At 44.6% G+C, this 20,825-nt stretch overlaps 2 protein-coding genes across 5 annotated transcripts in view; one reads left to right on the top strand and one right to left on the bottom strand.

Moving 5' to 3' along the window:
- Nucleotides 1-19,159, bottom strand: part of CFAP210 (cilia and flagella associated protein 210) — a 29,780-nt gene extending 10,621 nt beyond the window's left edge. The window contains exons 1-7 of the mRNA XM_068245568.1: nt 19,023-19,159; nt 15,182-15,393; nt 10,618-10,791; nt 10,287-10,492; nt 8,838-8,994; nt 5,240-5,379; nt 1,818-2,010 (exon numbers count right to left, since the gene is read on the bottom strand). Of these exons, the coding sequence (XP_068101669.1) occupies nt 1,818-2,010; nt 5,240-5,379; nt 8,838-8,994; nt 10,287-10,492; nt 10,618-10,791; nt 15,182-15,393; nt 19,023-19,080 (1,140 nt within the window). The 5' untranslated portion in view covers nt 19,081-19,159. The remainder of the gene's footprint in view (nt 1-1,817; nt 2,011-5,239; nt 5,380-8,837; nt 8,995-10,286; nt 10,493-10,617; nt 10,792-15,181; nt 15,394-19,022) is intronic.
- The window catches only part of PHOSPHO2 (phosphatase, orphan 2), a 77,362-nt gene continuing 75,562 nt past the window's right edge, over nt 19,026-20,825 (top strand). For 3 of the 4 annotated variants that reach the window (XM_068245571.1, XM_068245570.1, XM_068245569.1), the window contains exon 1: nt 19,026-19,459. The gene's annotated coding sequence lies outside the window, so the exon portion shown is untranslated. The remainder of the gene's footprint in view (nt 19,460-20,825) is intronic. The other variant, XM_068245572.1, reaches the window with a different exon arrangement.

The raw sequence follows: 20,825 nt of genomic DNA, 5'->3' as shown, positions 1-20,825 counted from the left end.
TGATGATCTATTTGAGAAAAGGTAAAGATTTCTTGTGGGAAAGGGGGTATCAGCTACTGATTGGGATGAAGTTTAATCCTGGGCTAAAGCTCTTCCTTAAGCATTGCCTGACATGTATTCCAACATGTCGAATATTTTGGCTTTTTTTCATATAGATGACTGTTTTCAGCTCTTGCTATTTTTAGTGGGGGTACAACGGCACAGTATGTGCCCTTATATGGCTTAGAGACTCTTCCCTGCAAACAACCCGCTCCCCTCTGACCCCACCTCCCACCCCCCTCCCCGCACATGCACACACTTTTCATCAATAAACTATCTGAAATAAACTAAAGCCTGGTACACACCTTGAATTTTGATTGGCCAGTTTTTATCACCTCAATGTAGTATGAGGGTCGATAGATTTTTAATACAATCAACAGATGGTTTAAATAAACTTTCATACTATATGGAGGTAGTAAATTGAAGCTGTATACCAGGCTTTAAAGGGAACCTAAACTGAGAGGGGTATGGATGTTTCCTAATAAACAATACCAGTTGCCTGGCAGTCCTGATGATCTCTATGGCTGCAGTAGCGGCTGAATCACACACCTGAAACAAGCATGCAGCTAATCCAGTCTGACTTCAATCAGAGCACCTGATCTGCATGCTTGTTCAGAGGCTGTGGCTTAAAGTATTAGGCCCCATTCACACTAGAGCGTTTTGCCGCGATTTTGGCAAAACGCTCAAACGCTAGTGTTTTTTAAAAGCGCTAGCGTAATGAAATCCTACGGGCCCGTTCTTACTTGGGCGATTTACGCTAATCGCCGCAAATCGCCCAAAAATGGGCAAAAACGCAAACGCGTAGCCTGCACCATTTTCGGGCGATCGCGTTTCAGTGCCATAGAAGCGCAAAATGTGATCGCTCCAAAATCGCCGCAATGTTCAGTGATTTTTTTTCCTGCAAAGTTGAAACGCAGGTGTGAATAGAGCCTTAGAGACACAGGATCAGCAGGAGAGTCCAGCAACTGGTATTATTTTAAAAGGAAAAATCCATATCCTTCTCCGTTTAGGTTCCCTTTAAAGAACAAGTGACACCCATGCTAACCTAGAAATAAAAAACACATATATAAGGAGATAAATACTAGTTCTACTTACATAACAGATGTGTTTCATTGTCCACGTTATGATTCCTGTGAATTTTATAAAGTAAAAGCAGAGAATCCTATTCTAGGCAGTTTCCATCTTGGTTACCTTTGACCTCCTGACATCATTTCCTTCCTTACTCATTGTTGCTAATTTTGTATTCGTTACCCGCCCTTCCCCCAATCTTCAGACACTCCCACTGAGGTCTATACTAGGAAGTGCACTGCCTTGTCATTAGAAGGAAGGGGAAGAAAAGGGAAGAGGAGATAAAAGGACCACCCCTCCCCCAGCATGCAACTGTTTTGCCAGCCGATGGCAATGGCAATTAAAGGGCCAGTGCTCCTAAGGTATGTGATAACTCCAAACTATAACAGCAAAAAAAAGTTTTGACTACAGAATTAGCATCTTTATCACGTAATACCCTCAAACCAGTTGCTGTTGAAATTTGATTTTTATGGTGACAATCCCTAACATTCATCAATCAAGCATTCTGGGGACAACAGAGCCCCTGAGGATTTGATCACAATTGGCTGGAATAATTGATCCATGTATGGCCTGCTTTTGGCAGCTGCTAGGCTAGGGCTCTTGGTCTGCCTGACTGTGTGAATTATTTAAATGAATAATACCAAACCAAGTAGTCCTACCCAGGCCCCACATGAAAGAGCATCCGATAATGACTGTGGTCCTGTTCTCACCATAGCAAGTCTGTGCTCAGTGATGGCCTTGATGTCGGCTTTGATTTTCTCCTCCTTCTCATCCGTTTCCTTTTTGCTCCTCGCCTCCAGTTCAGCAACGGCTTTTGCTATTCGCTGCCCTTCATCATCAAATTTCTGCTTCATTTGCGCTGCCAGCAGTTCTGTGATTTGGTCTCTACGTTCCATAGTTTGTCTAGTACCAAACATATTCTACTATTAATTATGTTTCATGTCATACAAAGGAGGACAGACCAGGCACTTTATAATTGCAAAAAACAAAACTCTTCTCATACTTCAGGCAGATGTTGAAAAGGGAACATGAAGTGAGAGGCATATGGAGGCTGCCATATTTATTTCCTTTTTAAATAATACCAGTTGCCTGGCAGTCGTCCTGATCTATCTGGCATCAGTAGTGTCATATTCTAGAAACAAGCATGCACCTAATCCAGTCAGATTTCTATCAGACACATCTGATCTGCATGCCTGTTCAGTGTCTATGGATAAAAGTATTAGAGGCAGAGGATCAGCAGGACGGCCAGGCAATGTGCATTGTTTAACCCTCCTGGCGGTCAATTAAAACCGCCAGGGGGCAGCGCAGCACTATTTTTGGTTTTCTTTTAATCATGTAGCTAGCCTAGCGCTACTTACCTGTCAGCCGCTGAGCTGCGGCATCCCCCTACCCCCTCTGATCGCCTCCGGCGATCAGGCCCATCAGGAAATCCCGTTCTAAACGGGATTTCCATTAGTATACCATTAGTATATTGGTAGGTGAACAGAGGCGCCAGAAGGATAAAAGTACATAAAATTTTAAAAAAATTGCTGGGAGGAAGTGGTGGACTCGCCTCCATTAAAGAAGACACCAAGGACTGTAAATATATAGATATACACATTTATTGAAAATACCCCAAAGATGCAACGCGTTTCGCGGGTGCAGCCCACTTCTTCAGGCAATAAGCAGGGGATAAACAACAGCAATTTAGTTATAGCAAGCAGAGCACCTCTGTGATTTCCATTTCCATTAGAGCTTTCCCCGTTGCCATGTCGACGGGGCGGGACGAAGTCACCGACGTCGTGATGTCAAAGGGAGTCCCGGTCCACCCCTCAGTGCTGCCTGGCACTGATTGGCCAGGCTGCGCATGGGGTCTGGGGGGGGGGGGAGGGTGCCAAATTGCGTGGTGGGTAGTGGCGCGGAGCGGTGGCAATCGGGCACTGCAAAGTGCAAGCTGCGTGTAATAAAAAAAAATCAGCAAATCAGCCAGCAGGGCCTGAAAAATCCTCCTGCGCGGCAGCATAGCCCGAGCTGAGCTCGGGCTTACCGCCAGGTGGGTTGAAAAGAAATAACAATCAAAAGCAGGAAGAAAGGTAGTCACTGCTATTTGTGGCTTTTATTTTGCGGTCATTAAATGCATAGACATGTCATGTATCACAACACAGGCATATTCTTTAGTTACAAGTGCAAATACCGCCGGTCCAGGTGGGTGGGTGAGAGGCAGTGGGTGTAGGGTCTGATGGCCGAGCTGTGCTGCCAGGACAAGTGGGTGGACTGATTAAAGACATTAGGCATGGTTCACAAAGCTTTTTCACCAGTTTTCCTGTTTTCACCTTATCTATATTACGTTTGTAAGCTCCCAAAGAGCAAATATATAGTTTAATTAGGGTAAGAAAAGTAATATTGAAATGAAGTTAATCAGGAACAACTTACTTTGAGTGATTATTTTGCTTGTAAATGTGCTGAAAGGTTATTTTTATCAATTAGGTGATACATTAGACATCTATGAGAAGTTTTTTGTGAATAGAGCCCAATGCGTCTTAAGCTGGCCACTAACGGTCCAATTTATAGTGAAAAATCGTTAGAGCGATCAGAAATTCTGATCGGATTGGTTGTAAATAATCTCCATTGGTGGACACAATCGATTATGAACGAGTGAAAAAAATGTCGCCTGAATGAAATTTCGTCAAACGAAAATTTGGATTTTCTTGGTGATCGTGATAGATAGGAAGCAATGATTGGTTAGTTGATGGTGTAGTGAACGATTTTTCGTCCGATCAGAATTTCTGATCGCTCGAACGATTTTTCGCTAGAAATTGGACCGTTAGTGGCCAGCTTTACGTTGAACCTCCATCTATTTATAGCAGAAGTCTGTCACATCTGTACTGTAGCCCCCATAGAAGCGCTGACTGTGCGAAACGTCCGTCAGGCTTTAGCTCCCAGCACCCACCGCCTCTCACTCATGTAGGTAAGCTCCCATGTGGTCAAAGTAGCCAATAAAAATTTGAAATGCATTGCCCTATGATCCATGCCTACTGCACGGATTATGCAGCAATGCAAGTCTATGGCAACACAGTAAGTGTGCACGAGCCATCACTGTTGTGGCGCGCATGCGCAGAGTGATGGTAATCCAGTGACATATTTCCTGTCCAGAAGGGCATATGTCACAGAGTGGGGGGCGGTTCTATGCTTATTACCCTGTCGTTGCACTCTGTTGCAGAGTAGTATTCATGGAAGAATGGTGCCATTGCTTTTCCCTGGACTCTCCTGCCGCAGGATGATTGCATCGCATAATGTGTGAAACTAGCCTAAAAGTGTATCTGAGACAAGAAGGGAGAGAAAAATGATACATACCTGGGGCCTCCTCCAGCCCCCATCAGGCTAATCGCTCCCTCGCTGTCCTTCTCTGCCACCTGGATCGTTTGAAATCTGTCTGGCTGGGTGCGCTCTTGTCACCAGGAGCACAGTGGGGACGCACCCACGGCCGAGACACGCATGTTCAGAACGCCCCAGACCGGAGGACTTTCAGGGCCAGAATCCAGATGGTCCAGGCACCAGGGGAGGATGGCGAGGAAGTGTTCAGCCTGGAGGGGGCTGGAGGAAGCCCCAGGTATGTATCATTTTTTTTCTCCCTCGCCGTCTCAGGTTTACTTGAAGGCCTTGTTTACATAATAAATCGCAATCGATTTATGGGGTGATTTTGAAAGCGTTTTCAGAGCGATTTCGGCTTAGAAAATTGCTTTTCTAAGCGCTTTTGTAGAGCAATTGTTTTTTCACTTCCTGATGTTAGTCAGGATGTGAACTCCTTAACCTTGAAATTAATAAATACAATGTATTTATTCATCAAAGCACTTGGGAAATCGCAATACAAAGCGCATTTTCAAGTGCTTTGTGATTTCCCTATACATTCCATTGAGCCAAAACGCTCGGAAAATGGTACAGGCAGAGCGTTTGGATTTTTTTTAAAATCACAAACACTCAAATGTGAACACTCACATAGGAAATGATTGCACACGCGGTTTTAGAGCGATTTGCAAAATTGCTAGCGCTTAAAAAAATTCAGCAAACGCTCATAGTTTGAACAAGCGCTAAAGGTCCTGCTTCTTCTTACCTGCCTACCTGCTTGCAGCACAGGACTTCTCTGCCTCCTTACCTGTGTAATTCACTTTCTCTCTCTTTTCTGAGGTTTGCCATCTTTTTCTTTGCGAGAATGTAGCGGCGCACCAACTCATCCTTCTCCTCCTCCTTTTGTTTCTCCAGAGCTTGCAGCAAGTCTCTGTCTTCAACGTGTGCCTGCGAACGAGCCAGAGATATTGTCAGGTTTATATTGCGTACAACATTACTTTAACATACTGTATATGGGATTATCTGCTAAGGCTGGAGAACCGTAAAGAACATAACTGATCCAGCAAACCTGTCTAGGTTAAAAAAAAATGTTTCTGCTCTTAGGGGACAACCTGGGCCATATCAGAATATAGCGATGTGTGGAAAGGTTTGTGAATTCCAGTTTCTGCTACTGCAGTCACCTACGCACACCCACAGCAAGAACTTATACTTCAAGCCCAACAATGGTGTATGATTATTACAGAGCAATACACCTTTGAAGAAGTTTGAGAATTGATGCAACAGAGAGATAAGAAAATATGAACACAACTGGAATTGATGGAGAGATTGAAAAGCTAAAAGCGTGGAACTTGGACCAAATACAAAAACTGAAAAAGGTTTAAAAAAAAAAAAAAAAAAGCCTCAATTAGGAACAACACTCAAAATATTTGAGGCCGGTTTAACACTGCCAACTGGCTTGGGATGCAATCATCCATCGAATCGCACGGCCAAAAAAGGCCTTTGGGGATTTCCGCGTTAATACTCTGTAATCCCCATTCTGGCATCAGGCTCTCTAGCGCTTACTTCCTGTGGCTGAAAAGACAAATTGCGCAGAAAAAAAATATGATTCTGCATATGCGTGCTGCTGCACGAATTTTGAAAAATATATGCGTCGCCATAGATTTATATGACTTCTGGTCCCACCATACGTTGCCGTGCAAGCTGGCCCCCAGCGCGATGTTTCCCTTGCGTTGCCAGTGCATTGAAATATGTCACTTCCTGGGGATCGCATCCCACCGTATGGGTGTATAAGGCCCCATAGACTTTCATTGCAAGCCAGAGTGAAAGCAGCCTGAAGATGCACTAAAAACAAAGGACCAGAATTTGCCAGCTTCTCATTGATTAACAACTCTTATAATTTAGAGCCAACACAAACTTGTGAATGGTTTTATAAAGGACTAGTAGACCTAAGCCCGTTTAAAAAGGGGATCTAGGTCTGTGTTCCTGGGTGCGCACGCCCGCCACCCACGCGCCCGCCGCACCTGCCAGCCACTGGGTGCGCTCGCGCCTGCTCACCCGCCGCCACCCGCTCACCCACCGCCGCACGCGACCGCCACCCGCTCACCCGCCGCACATCCGGCCGCCTGCTCACACACCGCCTGCTGCACTCCCTGGCCCCGGCCTCCTGTCTCTGGGTCCGTGATGCGCACATGCGCAGTGGGCAAAAGCACGGACAACGCTACAAAGGGACAGGAGGCACGGACACAGGGGTTTTATTATAGAGGATGAACTTAAAAATGATGTAAGAGTTTATGAATTAACAAAAAAAAATAGAGGCCAAAACAAGTTTTGGAAAAAGACAAGACAAGGATTCAAAAAGAAATAAAGAATATGAAATATTTATTGCTGAAAACCGAGAGCCAACTAAACCCCTATCAGGGTTATATAAACCACTTATAGAATTTCCAAACATATAACCACCTAAAATAAGAGCTAAAAGAAGAAGCTCTGGAGGCAACAAAGGAAGAGTTGAGCCTCGTACAGATGGTAGAGGAAACATCACAGGAGCCTATAGGCACAGATCTTCTGGCACCCTAGACTTCACCCTCCATGGACCTACAAACACCTGCCAAACCACACCATAGGATGGCTGGCTGGCCCTGCTGTCACTTCTCTATCATAGGTAGCTACTTTAGTATTAGGTAGCCAGAGCTATCCTCAGTATTAAGTAGCTAGAGGTACCCCTGATGGGAAGGAGATCTGGTCAGTGGAATGCCGAGACATGGGTGAGTAACCCATGCTCTGCTCGGGACTCTGTATAGGTAAAGCAGGAAGGAGGCGCTTAGGAAGGGGAGTGAGACGCATTTCCATCATGAGGAGCCTGTAGGCATGTGCCTACAGTGCCTAATGGTAAATCCGGCCCTGAGCGTATGTACAGTAGCACCTGATGCCCCTCAATGCCTCAGTCAGTGATCAGCTTAGTGGTTCAATTCGGGCAAGAGCATTGTTCTCCCTTTTCACCGCACCCACCAAGTGACGTCACTCCCTTTCCATCACCCCCAACATAGTAACAGAACATGTCTGTACAGGGTTGACCCTGCAGTGTCGCCTGGCAAGGTAATTATAACTTTATGTGAGAGGATACATAGAATGTTGATTTTAGATTGACTAGGCTCTTTAAAGAGACTCTGTAACAAATTGTTTATCTTTATTTCTTCTATGCTATAAGTTCCTATGCCTTTTCTAATGTGGTCTGGCTTACTGCAGCTTTTCCTAATTGCACAGTAGCTGTGTTATCTCTGTTATATGATCTAATCTTCTCTCTATAGTCGGCACAGTCAGGCTGAGGCAGTCAGACTGGAATGTGCAGGGCTGCTTGTGATTAGCTAGAAGCTGTACACACCCCCTGCAGGCTCTGTGTGACTAACACACTCTGCTTAGCTGAGCCTATTAGAAGCTGGTTAGTTTGTTTGTAAACACTGCCTAAAACTGGCAATTACAAGCCAGGTTTGCAGCAGAGAATGGCAGAAACAGCACAGAGGGGACCAGGAGCACATAATGAATAGAATGGTATGCTTTTTATTGTAAGAATTTCAGAGTACAGATTCTCTTTAAGGGGAGGGAATGGGAAGGGGATAGAAGGCAACATCGCTGGAAATTTGTCTCTTCCTGTCTAAAAATTTGACTGTAGCCAAAAGTCACATTTTTATCAATGAGGTAACGGGTACATGGGGAACAAGCAGAGGATTGGACAATACACAGAGGAATGTGGATCCAGCATGTATATACCTCTGTGATTACCTGAGCTAGCCTTGCACAGGTCAGGTATCCTTTTCAATATTGATCAAACTGAGTAATGACATTTCAATTTTGGGGATGGTCAATGATGTGAAAAAAATCCAAATTGATGCAAATACTATGCAAATTTAAGTAGCTGGGAAATCCAAGTGCAGCAGCTTATTATTTTGAATAGTCCTTTTCTAAGCTGCATAAAATTTGCATCAACATGGAATAATTAGCTTCCCGTTGCTCATCCCTGCTCAGTGTGCACTTTATCCTCTGCCACTGCTTGACTAAAGCTACATGTATGTACCCATGTCGTGTTTTTCCCGACGATTTTTAGAGTGCCGAGCAGGCATTTCCCTGATATCGGGACGTGGGTACAGTCACACGATCACGCAAACATCACATAGCGTCACGCTGCAATAACGACCATCACGGCAGATCGGATCACTAAGATCTCCGACGACTTCCGTGCAAAGTAACGCAAACCATTGAAGTCTTGTTCGCTCTCGGCGTGTAGCGTCGTGCGTACCCGCTGGCAGGAAAAAGCGTCGCTTGACGACCGTCGTCAAGGGGACATCGCAGGAGCCATCTGGTGGTAAATACGGGGCTTTATGCTTCTTTTAACCTTTTCAGCTACTCACCAAATGAGCTTTCATAATCCCTCGTTTCTCTTCTAGTTTCAGGTTGGCCAGTTTATTCATTTCCCACTCGTACAGCCTGGTTAGTCTTCTGATATCCTCCCCCTCTCTGTAGTTTTCCCGTTTCTCCAATTCATCAGCATGTCTGTGCTCCTCTATCCTGGGTGGAGAGAAGCAATCCATATAAAATCAGGAGAGAATCCGGAGAGCCACACTTGGGCCATTATTTCATTCACAGGTAATAGGAAAAACAGAGACACCAGGAAGATTAAAATGCGATAAAAACTGTTTAAAAAATGGGAGGGAGGTAGTGGTGGACTTACCTACCCATTGAAGGCTTGAATCGTCTAATTCAGGCAAACAGCTCGTAATCAGTTACTCCTGTTAACTGCCTGAAAAAGCTCACTCCCAATTGCCCAGCCTCAGGCCTTCTTTCCATGAGCATCTGACAAGTGGTGAATTCACCGCCTGTCAACTGCTCCCGTCCACCCACCAGGCGTTTGTTAGAGCTCAGCAGGGGCAGTGGACAGAAGTTCCCCCCATTGAGTTGCGTGTGAGCACGCTTGCCATCAGCGATGGCTGATAGGTTTGTTCTCCCTGTTCACCTACCTCCCGCGTAACGTCACATCTGTGCCACTCCCTCAGCCTTTGCCCCCTCCCTCCACATTGCAACAAAACAGATTGTTAGCCTGCAAGGTAACTATATGTCTCTCGGCCAAGCAACGTTGCCTGAAGTATCGGATCCCAATTGTCATCGGGGAAGATCAATCTAGTGCAAGTATGGGCCTTTACTCCTGCCCACTACCTACAACTGTCCCAGCGGAGGCTTGTTGTCAATCATTGTTCCAAGCCTAATAGCAGATGCAGTTCTTGCTGATCTTATGTAAAATACCCCCTCCTGTCAGCTGGAAGGGACAGAAGAAAGAACAAAAGGGGAACATAAGGTACACGAGGCAGGGTTTTTTTTTTTTTAACAGCGTGACACTGTACTGTGATCAGGCTTTAAGAATGTGACATTCTTAAAGCCCGACTAAACCTAAAACAGGACAAGGCAAACTCTGATTGTACGGTAATCATGTTGATTAGTGTAAATCATAGTCATTTTCAAGTGTAAAAACTTTTTGTGCTGCTATGCATTTATCCTTACAGACTTCTTCACGCTGCTGTTTCCTGTTATCAGGGCTGAGGTCTAACAATGCTCACTGCCTACTTCCTGTGAAGTACAAACTCACACCTCCTCATATAGACACATGATTTTTACTGCAAACTGGGCTGCCCATTTTCCCGGGCGCCCTTTTTGCATGTACACGCGCCTCGGTTATTCTTATTCTATGCATCTGTCACACATTCTATAAAGGCAAGCCATCTTTTATCAAATGACTGATAAGAAAGAATGGTACCATACAGCAAAGCATGCGAGTAGTAAGAAGAGAATAGTAAAGTTGCACATACTGCTTCAGAAGGTCATTTGCATTATGTTTGCGTTCGGTGAGTCTCTGCTGCGCCTTCTGTTGGTCGTTGTAAATACTCTCTTCCAGTTCTCGCTGCATGTTAGCCAGTGTTTCTTTGTCGTGCCTGTTACTCCTGTTCATCATTTTGTTTTTGAGTTCTACCTGAGCATCTCGTTCTCGAATGACTTCAGTAAGCAGCAAAGCACTCTGTAACATTTCAAGAAACACATATCAGTAAAAAAAGATAGATAGATGCTTGTCCTTGCATTTAGAAGTGCCCAGGAAATTAAACATATACATGTCAGGGCCCAGATAGGAAACTGGCTACATACATGGAATGTCTTGAGTTTGTCGGTTTGATGGTATTGCTTGGTCCTGGCTTTCTCAATAGCTTCCCTCCTCTTCTCTGCTTGGTACTGGGCCTCCTCTAGATCAATCTTTTTCTTTTCTTCTTCCTCTTTTTCTTCCCGAAGCTGCTTTGCCTTTAGCCTCTTCTGCCTCAAACCCTGTTGACAAAAGTGCCGAAACGGTAAGGTGGCGGCCTGCCTACTAATAAATGCGTCTTTACTGTGTTTCCTGCATTCCCCTAGAATGAACAAAGACTTTACAGACCTAGTGTGGACCTAGCCTTAAAGAGGAACCAAGGATTGAACTTCATTCCAGTCAGTAGCTGATACCCCTTATCCCATGAAATAATATTTACCTTTTCTCGAATAGATCATCAGGGACATCTGTATGGCTGATATTGTGGTGAAACCCCTCCCACAGTGTGATGTCAGGACCTAGGTCCTGACATCACACTGTGGGAGCATTGTAGGAAATAACAGATGTTTCTAACTGAAAAGCAAGCAGTATCTCCCTCTGTGTATTTGTATAAACAACAACAACAACCTTTTAGCCTATCGTGTTGTTGGGGAAGAAGGAGGGGGTGGGGTGGGGGTTAGATAATGTCAGTTGGTCCTGTCTGTTTTTTCATGTCTGCCAGTAGTAAAGATGATGACATGCAGGCTGATTGTGGATCAAACAATATGAACATATTACATGATGAATATCAATCATTTCTTGATCTCTCTTCTAATGTTTAACTTCTCACTTTGTAATGTATTGATTTATTTTTTTACCCTTTTCGCTAAAGTTCCTCTTACATTTGATGCACACTTTCAATTATGATTGGCCAGTCACTGATTTTTTTTTTCCACCTCCGTTTAGTATCAGGGTCAACAGATATTGAATACTATGAGGAGATTGTGTAGGCAAACCCTCATACCACATGGAGGTGGTAAAATTGGTCAGTGATTGGCCAATCATGATTGAAAGTGTGTACCAAGCCTTATTCATTATGCATTTTATTTACCGAAAAGTTATCAGTACAGACTTTGAAACAGCTCAAATTAAGAGTTCTTACACCAGGGGCGTTCCTTCACGGTTTCCAGAGCTGCTATTGGGCAGCACTGTATTCCTGGCCACACCCCCGCCTCCCTGCATGCTGCAAGAGACAAAGTCTCTCCTTGCAGCATCATGACCTATAGGTCACGAAAGTGAAAGTGGTCGAGTGCGGCCCACAGGAGCGGCGGTTTTTGCGGCTACCTGATTCGCTCTGCCCCCAGATCAGGTAGCCTACTTTAAAAAAAAAAATTGAGCCCACCTTGGGCTCTCTTTAATTACGCAATCATAGTTACATAGTTATTTTGGTTGAAAAAAGACATACGTCCATCGAGTTCAATCCACTCATAGTATTCAAAATCTATTGGCCCTCATACTACATGGAAATGGTGGAAGTGGTAAAATCGGCCAATCAAAATTATCTGTGTACGCACCCTTATATCAAAGCAATCTCTGTACATAAGAAAGTAATGTTATGATAAAAACACAGCAAGAGGTTAGCCGCTGTTAAAACTACATTTCTAAAAAACTTTAGGAGATATGTGTTACTGAGATCCAATGCAAATGTAAGTGAAATAGTGACTTGGCTCTAGAGCTTCTCTACTGGTCATTAAAGCTAACCATTTCATTAACCTCCCTGGCGGTTTGTTAAAATCCGCCAGGGGGCAGCAAATACCTTTTTTTTATAAAAAAAAAAGGTTTCATGTAGCGAGACAAGGTCTCGCTACATGATAGCCGCTGCTGAGCGGCATCCTCCCAGCCCCTTCAAAGAACGGGATCTCTTGGAGGGCTTCCCCCGTCGCCATGGTGACGGGGCGGGATGACGTCATCGACGTTGTGACGTCAAAGAGGAATCTGATCCACCCCACAGCGCTGCCTGGCACTGGGGGGGGGGGGGTGGTTGCTGCGATGGGTATAGCGGCGGATCGCGAGTAGCGGCGGCGATCGGAGGTTACACGCAGCTAGCAAAGTGCTAGCTGCGTGTAACAAAAAAAAATTATGCAAATCGGCCCAGCGGGGCCTGAGCGGTGCCTCCCGGCGGCATAGCCCGGGCTCAGCTCGGGCTTACCGCCAGGGAGGTTAAAGGACCACTGTCATGAAAAACTTACAATTTAAAATGTATATAAACATATACATATAAGACGTACGTTTCTTCCAGAGTAAAATGAGCCATAAGTTACTTTTCTCCTATGTTGCTGTCACTTTCATTTTTGCCACCGTGGTAATTTAAGGACACATGTGGTAGTGGAAGGACCACAGTATTATTAATTGTATTTTTCAAGCGCTAACATATTACGCAGCCCTGGACAATAAATAGGGTTACCAACATGTTAACACGGGGTGTCAGCAGTGGCGTAGCTTAGGAGCTTTGGGCCCCAGTGCAAGTTTTACATTTGGGCCCCCAGCACTCTGTATATAGCACTTCACATGGTGCAACAAAACCTGCCAAGTAATTAAGGTGCCCAGAAATTTGAGCGCAAGGTAAAGCCGAAAAACGGCTCACCCTGTTTCTGCAAAAGTCCAGGTGCCGTTAAATACTATTTCCCCCTCCAGGCCGCCATGGACTGTGGGGTAAGATGTAATTTGGCTGTCAGCTATTGCTGGTGGCTGAATTACGCTGTTTTTATCGTACATTGAGCTTCGTCTCCTAACAGCGCCAAAATTACTGACTGCCGCTCTAGCTGTAATTAACACTACAGCTGATGGCGGCGCCTGGTGCGCCCAAATTTCCTGCACCATTTTTGCCTGACATCCACAGTGTGTAAGAGGTATAATCAGAGGAGAATAGTTTAACGATTACCACTATTCAAAGCCTATAAAGAAGTTATCATTACCAGCAAAGCACCATTGAAGAGCTAATACTGTGGTTGAGGAAAGGGACCTAGTGGGCTCCTCTGGTCAGAGGGCCCTGGTGAGGTTGCAACCTCTGTATCTGCTATTGCTACGCCACTGAGTGTCAGACAGAGAGGTGGCACACAGTTATACAACATAGCACAATGTTATACATGCAAAAAGGGTATAAGATACATGATTATGCTATTGTAGTCCATGGGAAGGGTGTCATTGGTGGGGTCGCAAGATCAAGAAGGACACACTGGGGGGACTGGCTATAGGCTTACAATATAAAAGGGAGGGGAGAGGGTGACACTGATAACTTTTATCAGAAAAGAACAAATTTACATTTTTACCTCTGAAACTATTGACTGATCTGACACTCAGATTTCACTGCTTGTCAGTACCGATTACCGTATATACTCACATATAAGCTGACCCACGTATAATCAGAGGTACCCACTTTTCCCTTAGAAACCAGGAAAAAGTGATTAACTCGCATATAAGTCCCCTCCCCAGTATAACCCACTCCACAGTAGTCAGATGTGCCCCCAGTACAAGTCAGCACCCCTCCCCTAGCCCAGGTATGATACAACTGTGTCTCAAGACGCCAGTAGATGGAGTCAGAGATATGAGATAGAGAATTCTACACAGGAAGAATCTCCAATCACTGCACCACTGACACGTTGCTTGCACGCTCCGCTCCACAAGCCAGAGGACATAGGTAGCCTTGAGCAGCGCACTCTGCACACCATGTTGCAGGAGATGGGGGGGCACTGATACAGCAGGGAGCCAGCTGGCAAGGAAAGGATCAGTAGTGCATGATCCTTACGCTCCTCTGCCAGTAGCAAAGCCTGCTCCACCATCCATTCTGCTCAACTGACTCGCATATAAGACGAGGGGGTATCTTTTCAGCACATTTTTGAGCTGAAAAATTAGGCTTATACGCAAGTATATACAGTATTTATTTTTGTTTAGTTGGTATTTTTGTTTAGTTTGGTATTGCTCAGGTCCATGACAGGAGTTCTTTATATTGCATCTCAAGTCACATTAGGGTAGCAAGGCTAGATACAGAAGCCTATAATTACAAGAACTTATGATCCACAACTAATGTCTGCATGTCCTACGCTGTGCTGGTTGGATCACCCTCTAAAACAGAGACCAACTTGACTGTAATCGCTATAGGCACATGTCTAAAGGCAGTGTTATATTGGGTACATGATAACTGATGATTATGTTTTGTGATACGGGGCACATGTAATGGTATTGTTCAGCCCCTTTATCACTTCTTTAAAGTCAATTTAATACAGCATAACTTTTCATCTATTCTTAAGAACATAAAGGGGTTTAGAACACAATTCCGTCTGTGCCTGTAGGCTCTGGAAATTTGCACTGTTCTTGAAAGAATAGTTTCTGAATAGAACAAATCAGAGGACCCCCCTCTCTATCTTTCCTTTTATCAGAGATGAAGACTGGAGGAAACTGCAGACAGTTTATTGCACTGCTGAAGCATGGTGGCAACTATATGCCTTGAAAGACTATCAGGGGTTAGCTTTCTTCTCAGGTGTAAGGTGTAGGAGATAAAAGGCAAAAATACTCTGTGAAGCAGAACATACATGTTATAGAGTAAATGCCTAACATTACAAAATAAATTCTTCAATATTTTATTTCGATACCGACAGATATGGTGTTGGTCCAGTTTTTCACCACCTCTTGGGATCGTAAATGTAAAGCTTCCTCCTCTTTCCTCTCTTCATAGAGCCTTCTTGCTTCATCTGCCAATGCATTCTTATAATTCACAATCCGTTCCCAGTCTGCTTTAGGGAGCACAGTGACTTGTCGCAAATTCACCGGTGTTATAGTCAGTTCCATGGTGTCTGGGACCTTTTCAGCTGCAATGAATAGGATAAACCTCAGGATTTTAGGCAGTGAATGAAATATATACAGTCTGTTTCACAGAAGGGAGTGTACAGCAGGCCAAAAAAACCTCTGCAGCAGTGTGTGCGTAAGAGGCACCTCCACAGTACTGCAGCCTCTACTGCAGGGGTCAGGAACCTTTTTAGCTGAGAGAGCCATAAACGTCACATATTCTAAAATGTAATTCTGTGAAAGCTATACAGTATGTTTCAAACTGGGACAGTGCGCATGCGCAGCAGAGGGCTCACGTCCCAGTTGCCATGGTAATGTGTATACAGTTGATCCACCGGGCAGCGGAAGTGTCAGACACATCTTCAGCTTCTCTTGGGTTTCAGCAACATCAGCAGTTTTTTCCCAAGAGCCAGACAGGAGAAATACAGACTAACAGCTTGTACAATTAGCTAGCTGACTTGGGGGTTGATTCACTTTGTAGGACGAGATCCCCGCACTTTGGCCCAATAGGCTGCCTGTCAAGTGACAGGCAGCCTATTGGGCCAATCAAAGTGCGGGGGGTCTCGTCCTACAAAGTCACTGGACCTGACAGGATCCAGGGTGGGACAATTGGAGAGGCTGTTAGTTTTGAGGGGAGCGTGAGTAAGTAAGTAGTGCATGCTACAGCAGTAGCATGCCTACTTTAAAAATTTGACTTGAGCTGCCACACTAAGCTGTGCTTTTTTTTTTTTTTGCCCTGACCCCCGCTTTCCTTTGCACCAGGCCCCGAGTTGTGTAATGCTTCATTTCCAAGTTAGGGGGTTTTGCTTTTGGCTGCAGAGATCACGGCTGTGGAGTCTGAGTCGTGGAGTCGGAGCAATTTTGGGTGCCTGGAGTCTGAGTCGGGAAAAAATGCACTGACTCCGACTCCTAATGAATTTGTAACTGTAATTAAAATAGAAAATATGATAAAATGTTCTATTTCTCAGATAATAGTCATTAAAAATAATGTATATATACAGTAATAGCTGTGTTCAGTCCACAAAAATGAAATAAACCAATCAAAATGAGTTACTTGTGCTGCTTCAATAAAGCAGTCCCCGTATTTTTAAAGTCAGATATACAGATCTGATTGTGACTGTATATATAATGTGTACACAGGAATCTCTTATATATACGAAATAACATCTATGCTGTAAGAATAAAGCCTGATGTGTAGCTGTGTCACTAATACAGATTGGTCAGTGAGATGGAAATAATTCTGCATTGATGCTGGTTTATGCAAATGTACGCACTCCCTTTGCTTATGAAATCAAATAAATTGATATGTTGTTAAAATTTGGTGTGGTGACTATGAATTAAAGGGTACCTGAGGCGAATTAAAAGAAAAGCTTTATACATACCTGGGGCTTCCTCCAGCCCCCTTCAGGCCATTCGGTCCTTCGCTGTCCTCCTCCGCCACCTGGATCTTCTGCTATGAGTCCAAGTAATTCAGCCAGTCAGAGCAGTCTGGCTACATGCCGCTTCCACAGCCAGGAGCGTTCTGCACCTGCACAATAGTGCTGCGCAGGTGTAGCATGCTCCCGGCGGCGGAGTGTGTGCATGCGCACTACACCAGACTGGCTCAAGTACCTGGACTCATAGCAGAAGATCCAGGTGGCGGAGGAGGACAGCGAGGGACTGATTAGCCTGAAGGGGGCTGGAGGAAGCCCCAGGTATGTATAAAACTTTAATTTCATCTGTCTCAGGTTTACTTTGTTTCACAGTAGTACTATACTCTACATATGCTCTCCCCACAGAGCTGCAGGGAATCCACTGAGAATGTTGTGCACATTTAACACAGAGGTGTTGTCTATCACCCATAAACCTTGTTCAGATTGTGCATGAAGAATGTGTAATAGAGGAAGAATCTCCTCATTCCCCTGCAGAGTACCTGCACATCATTCTTACATGTACCCACACTTACATTGCCTAGGGCCTGATAGATGTTCTTTGTTCCGGTCTGTACCTTTTACAAGTACTCTTACCAAGGACTAGTTTTAGCCTAAAGGGAATAAATATAGTAGTCTACATATCCTTCTCACTTCAGTTGTCTGGTAAAATTCCTAAGCGTTGGCAGTTAAGAGACGAATTTCACGTTACATACTGTTAATCAACAAAATTGTAATATGCAAATTAGAGGAGTCTGAGTCGGAGTCAGTGGAATCCAAAACGTATTTTGGAGCGTTTTTGTGTAGCAGATATCAGATATTGTTACAGTAAAGCTGTTACTGAACAGTTACTGTAACAAAAACGCTTGGAAAACCGCTCTGGTCTAGCGTTTTTCAGAGCGGTTTCCCACTTTCCTACACTATAACATTGAGGCAGAAACGTCTCAGAAATCTAAAAAATGCTGCAGCCCCCGAGTTTGCGTTTGTGGAAAAAACGAACAGCTCCAGTGTGCACAAGCCCATTGAAATACATTAGCCAAGCGTTTTTCTATCCTCAAGCGTTTTAAAAAACGCTACAGAGCCGCTCTGGTGTGCACCAGCCCTACCTCCCGTGTGAGCTGCTGATCATTAATGTTGGGTTTGTCCGGTACGTATGTAATCACACTTTCTGCAACCAAGTGCAGGGGACACCCCTCTTTCAAAACCCTTTAACTTTGGAGCGAAGCATTATGCTGAGAATGCACGGGTCGTTTTTGAGCTGATTAGATGGTTAGCTAGATAATTTCCAACATGTTCGATCACCGTTCGATCATTTTGCCACTTGATTTGTCATTTGAAGCTAATAGAAAAAAAGATAAGAAAAACAAGCGGAAGATAAGAGAATTGAGCATCAAAATGATCGGGCGCAGAATCGAGTGCCAGAAACGACCCGTGTATTCCCAGAATAACACTGTGGACCTGGTGCAAAAAAAATGGTTAGATCGTGGTAGAGCAGCAAATAGAACTTTTACAAGAGGCTGCCAAACTCTGCAGATGGGATAATACAGAGGTACGGTGTTTCCTGCTGTGTCCCCTAATTTTGTAATTTTTTTTTTTTACTAACTAGTGGTCATGACCAGTTTTCACTAACAGGAAGTGGACGCAGGTCTACTCAACTACACTAGTGCCCAATATTTTGCTAATTCATACAGTATAACTACTTGACCCTGGCTCTAAGCATACCTCCCAACTTTTTGAGATGAGAAAGAGGGACACTTAAGCCACGCCCCTGCCACACCCCTGATCACACCCCCCAGTCACACATACCATAAAGATTTCATAAGAAAAATATGTGGTTTTATAATTCAAATCACACTGGTCCTTTCTATCCTGGTTCATTTTCCTTCATGTTAACATTTTAAAATCTAGTAATATATCAATTTAAAGGATGGGAATAAAGTTTAGAGTCAAACACATTTTGCAGTAGAGAAATATATATATATATATATATTTACATAGAAAGTGGGACAAATGAGGAGGAAAGAAAAGAGGGACAGAGGGACTGGGCTCCCAAAGAGGGACAGTTGGGAGCTATGCTGTAAGTAGTATAATTTTATGGAACACCCCCACTTCTCTGTGCATCCTCACTATGCAGAGTAATCCCCTCGTCACTCCCCCCTCCCTCTCCTATGACGCTGGTGGCATTACAGCATAATTTGCTAGTACAGAGGAAGAGCCACCCTGGCACGGACAGCACAGCACACCTGTATGATTCCTGCTGGAGCCCTTCCTCCTGCCATGCTGCACGACCGCGGCCATCATCACCAAAGACCTTCAGCTCGTCTTCTCCCGCTACCGCGTCTCTGCGTTGCCTGGCAACCAGAGTCCCTGTGAAATCCTCGTTGCTTGGATACCAGCAGGAAGTGTGCGTGCGTGGGGACGCCGGCGACTTTGCCCACAATAAAGATGGCGGGCAGGGGCACGTGACGTTATTGGAACCTTTGCTCTGAGGATCACTGGTGAGCTGGTGCTGGGGTGTGAGAATCTGCTTCTTCCATTCTGAGAGATAAGGGAGGAAAGATCATCTGAGCTGGCACAAACAGCCTTTCCTCTTGCCAGGGAGCAAGCTGGTGACTGTGAAGGAGAAGGGCCTAGATTCATATTACCTCTAAGCTGTGTCCTGTATTTAACACTGTCTTGGGTAAGTGCCACAAATCCTTCTTAATCTCCAGACCTTCTGGAAGGGGTTATTGTGCTGAATTAATAGATAATATTAACCGATTAGAATTAGCTCTTCGCTGCAACAAGTACTGCGCTTTCCAGAATCTATTGTAGTGTAATATTGTAAAATGAATTTTAGTATTATATGTATCCAGTGAACAGCCACAATATTTCAAACCACAGACAGATGAGGCAAATAATATTGATTATTTACAGTGGCATCTGTCTATGGCTGGGATTTGTAACGCAACAAGTGACCAGGGCTGATTTCCACTTGTGCGGAATCTGCGTTTTCCCGCATGCGATTTGAAACGCTTCCTACTCCTTTGATAGGCTCGCTGTCTAAATCGCATGACAGCATGCAATTTGGATGTCATGCTGCTGTTTACCGCAGCACTAATCTGAATCACTAAAGCGTGGCTACAGAGATTCGGATGTGTATTCTGGATATTGGTGGCTAGATAGTGTACTGGTTATGGGCTCTGACCTGGGTTTAACTCTTGGCTTTTCCAGTTCAATATGCCAGCACCCATTCAGTGAGGAGACCTTGGGCTAGACTCCCTAACCCTGCTGCCAATAGAGCGTGTCCTAGTGGCTGCAGCTCTGGCACTTTGAGAGATATACAGGTCCTTCTAAAAAAAATTAGCATATTGTGATAAAGTTCATTATTTTCTGTAATGTACTGATAAACATTAGACTTTCATATATTTTAGATTCATTACACACAACTGAAGTAGTTCAAGCCTTTTATTGTTTTAATATTGATGATTTTAGCATACAGCTCATAAAAACCCAAATTTCCTATCTCAAAAAATTAGCATATTTCATCCGACCAATAAAAGCAAAGTATTTTTAAAACAAAAAAGTCAACCTTCAAATTATTATGTTCAGTTATGCACTCAATACTTGGTCGGGAATCCTTTTGCAGAAATGACTGCTTCAATGCGGCGTGGCACGGAGGCAATCAGCCTGTGGCACTGCTCAGGTGTTATGGAGGCCCAGGATGCTTCGATAGCGGCCTTAAAGAGACTCTGTAACAACAAAAACATCCCCTGAGGGGTTCTCACCTCGGGTGGGGGAAGCCTCCGGATCCTAATGAGGCTTCCCACGCCGTCCTCTGTCCCACGGGGGTCTCGCCGCAGCCCTCCGAACAGCCGGCGACTGTGCCGACTGTCAGTTCAATATTTACCTTTGCTGGCTCCAGCGGGGGCGCTGTGGCGACTTTCGGCGCGGAAATAGACGGAAATACCCGATCTCCGTCGGGTCCGCTCTACTGCGCAGGCGCCGGAAACTTGCGCCTGCGCAGTAGAGCAGACCCGACGGCGATCGGGTATTTCCGCCTACTT

The sequence above is a fragment of the Hyperolius riggenbachi genome, chromosome 7, assembly GCF_040937935.1.
Source record: "Hyperolius riggenbachi isolate aHypRig1 chromosome 7, aHypRig1.pri, whole genome shotgun sequence".
NCBI lineage: Eukaryota > Metazoa > Chordata > Amphibia > Anura > Hyperoliidae > Hyperolius > Hyperolius riggenbachi.
Note: the sequence above shows the minus strand (reverse complement) of the source record. Positions and strands in the feature narration are given on the sequence as shown.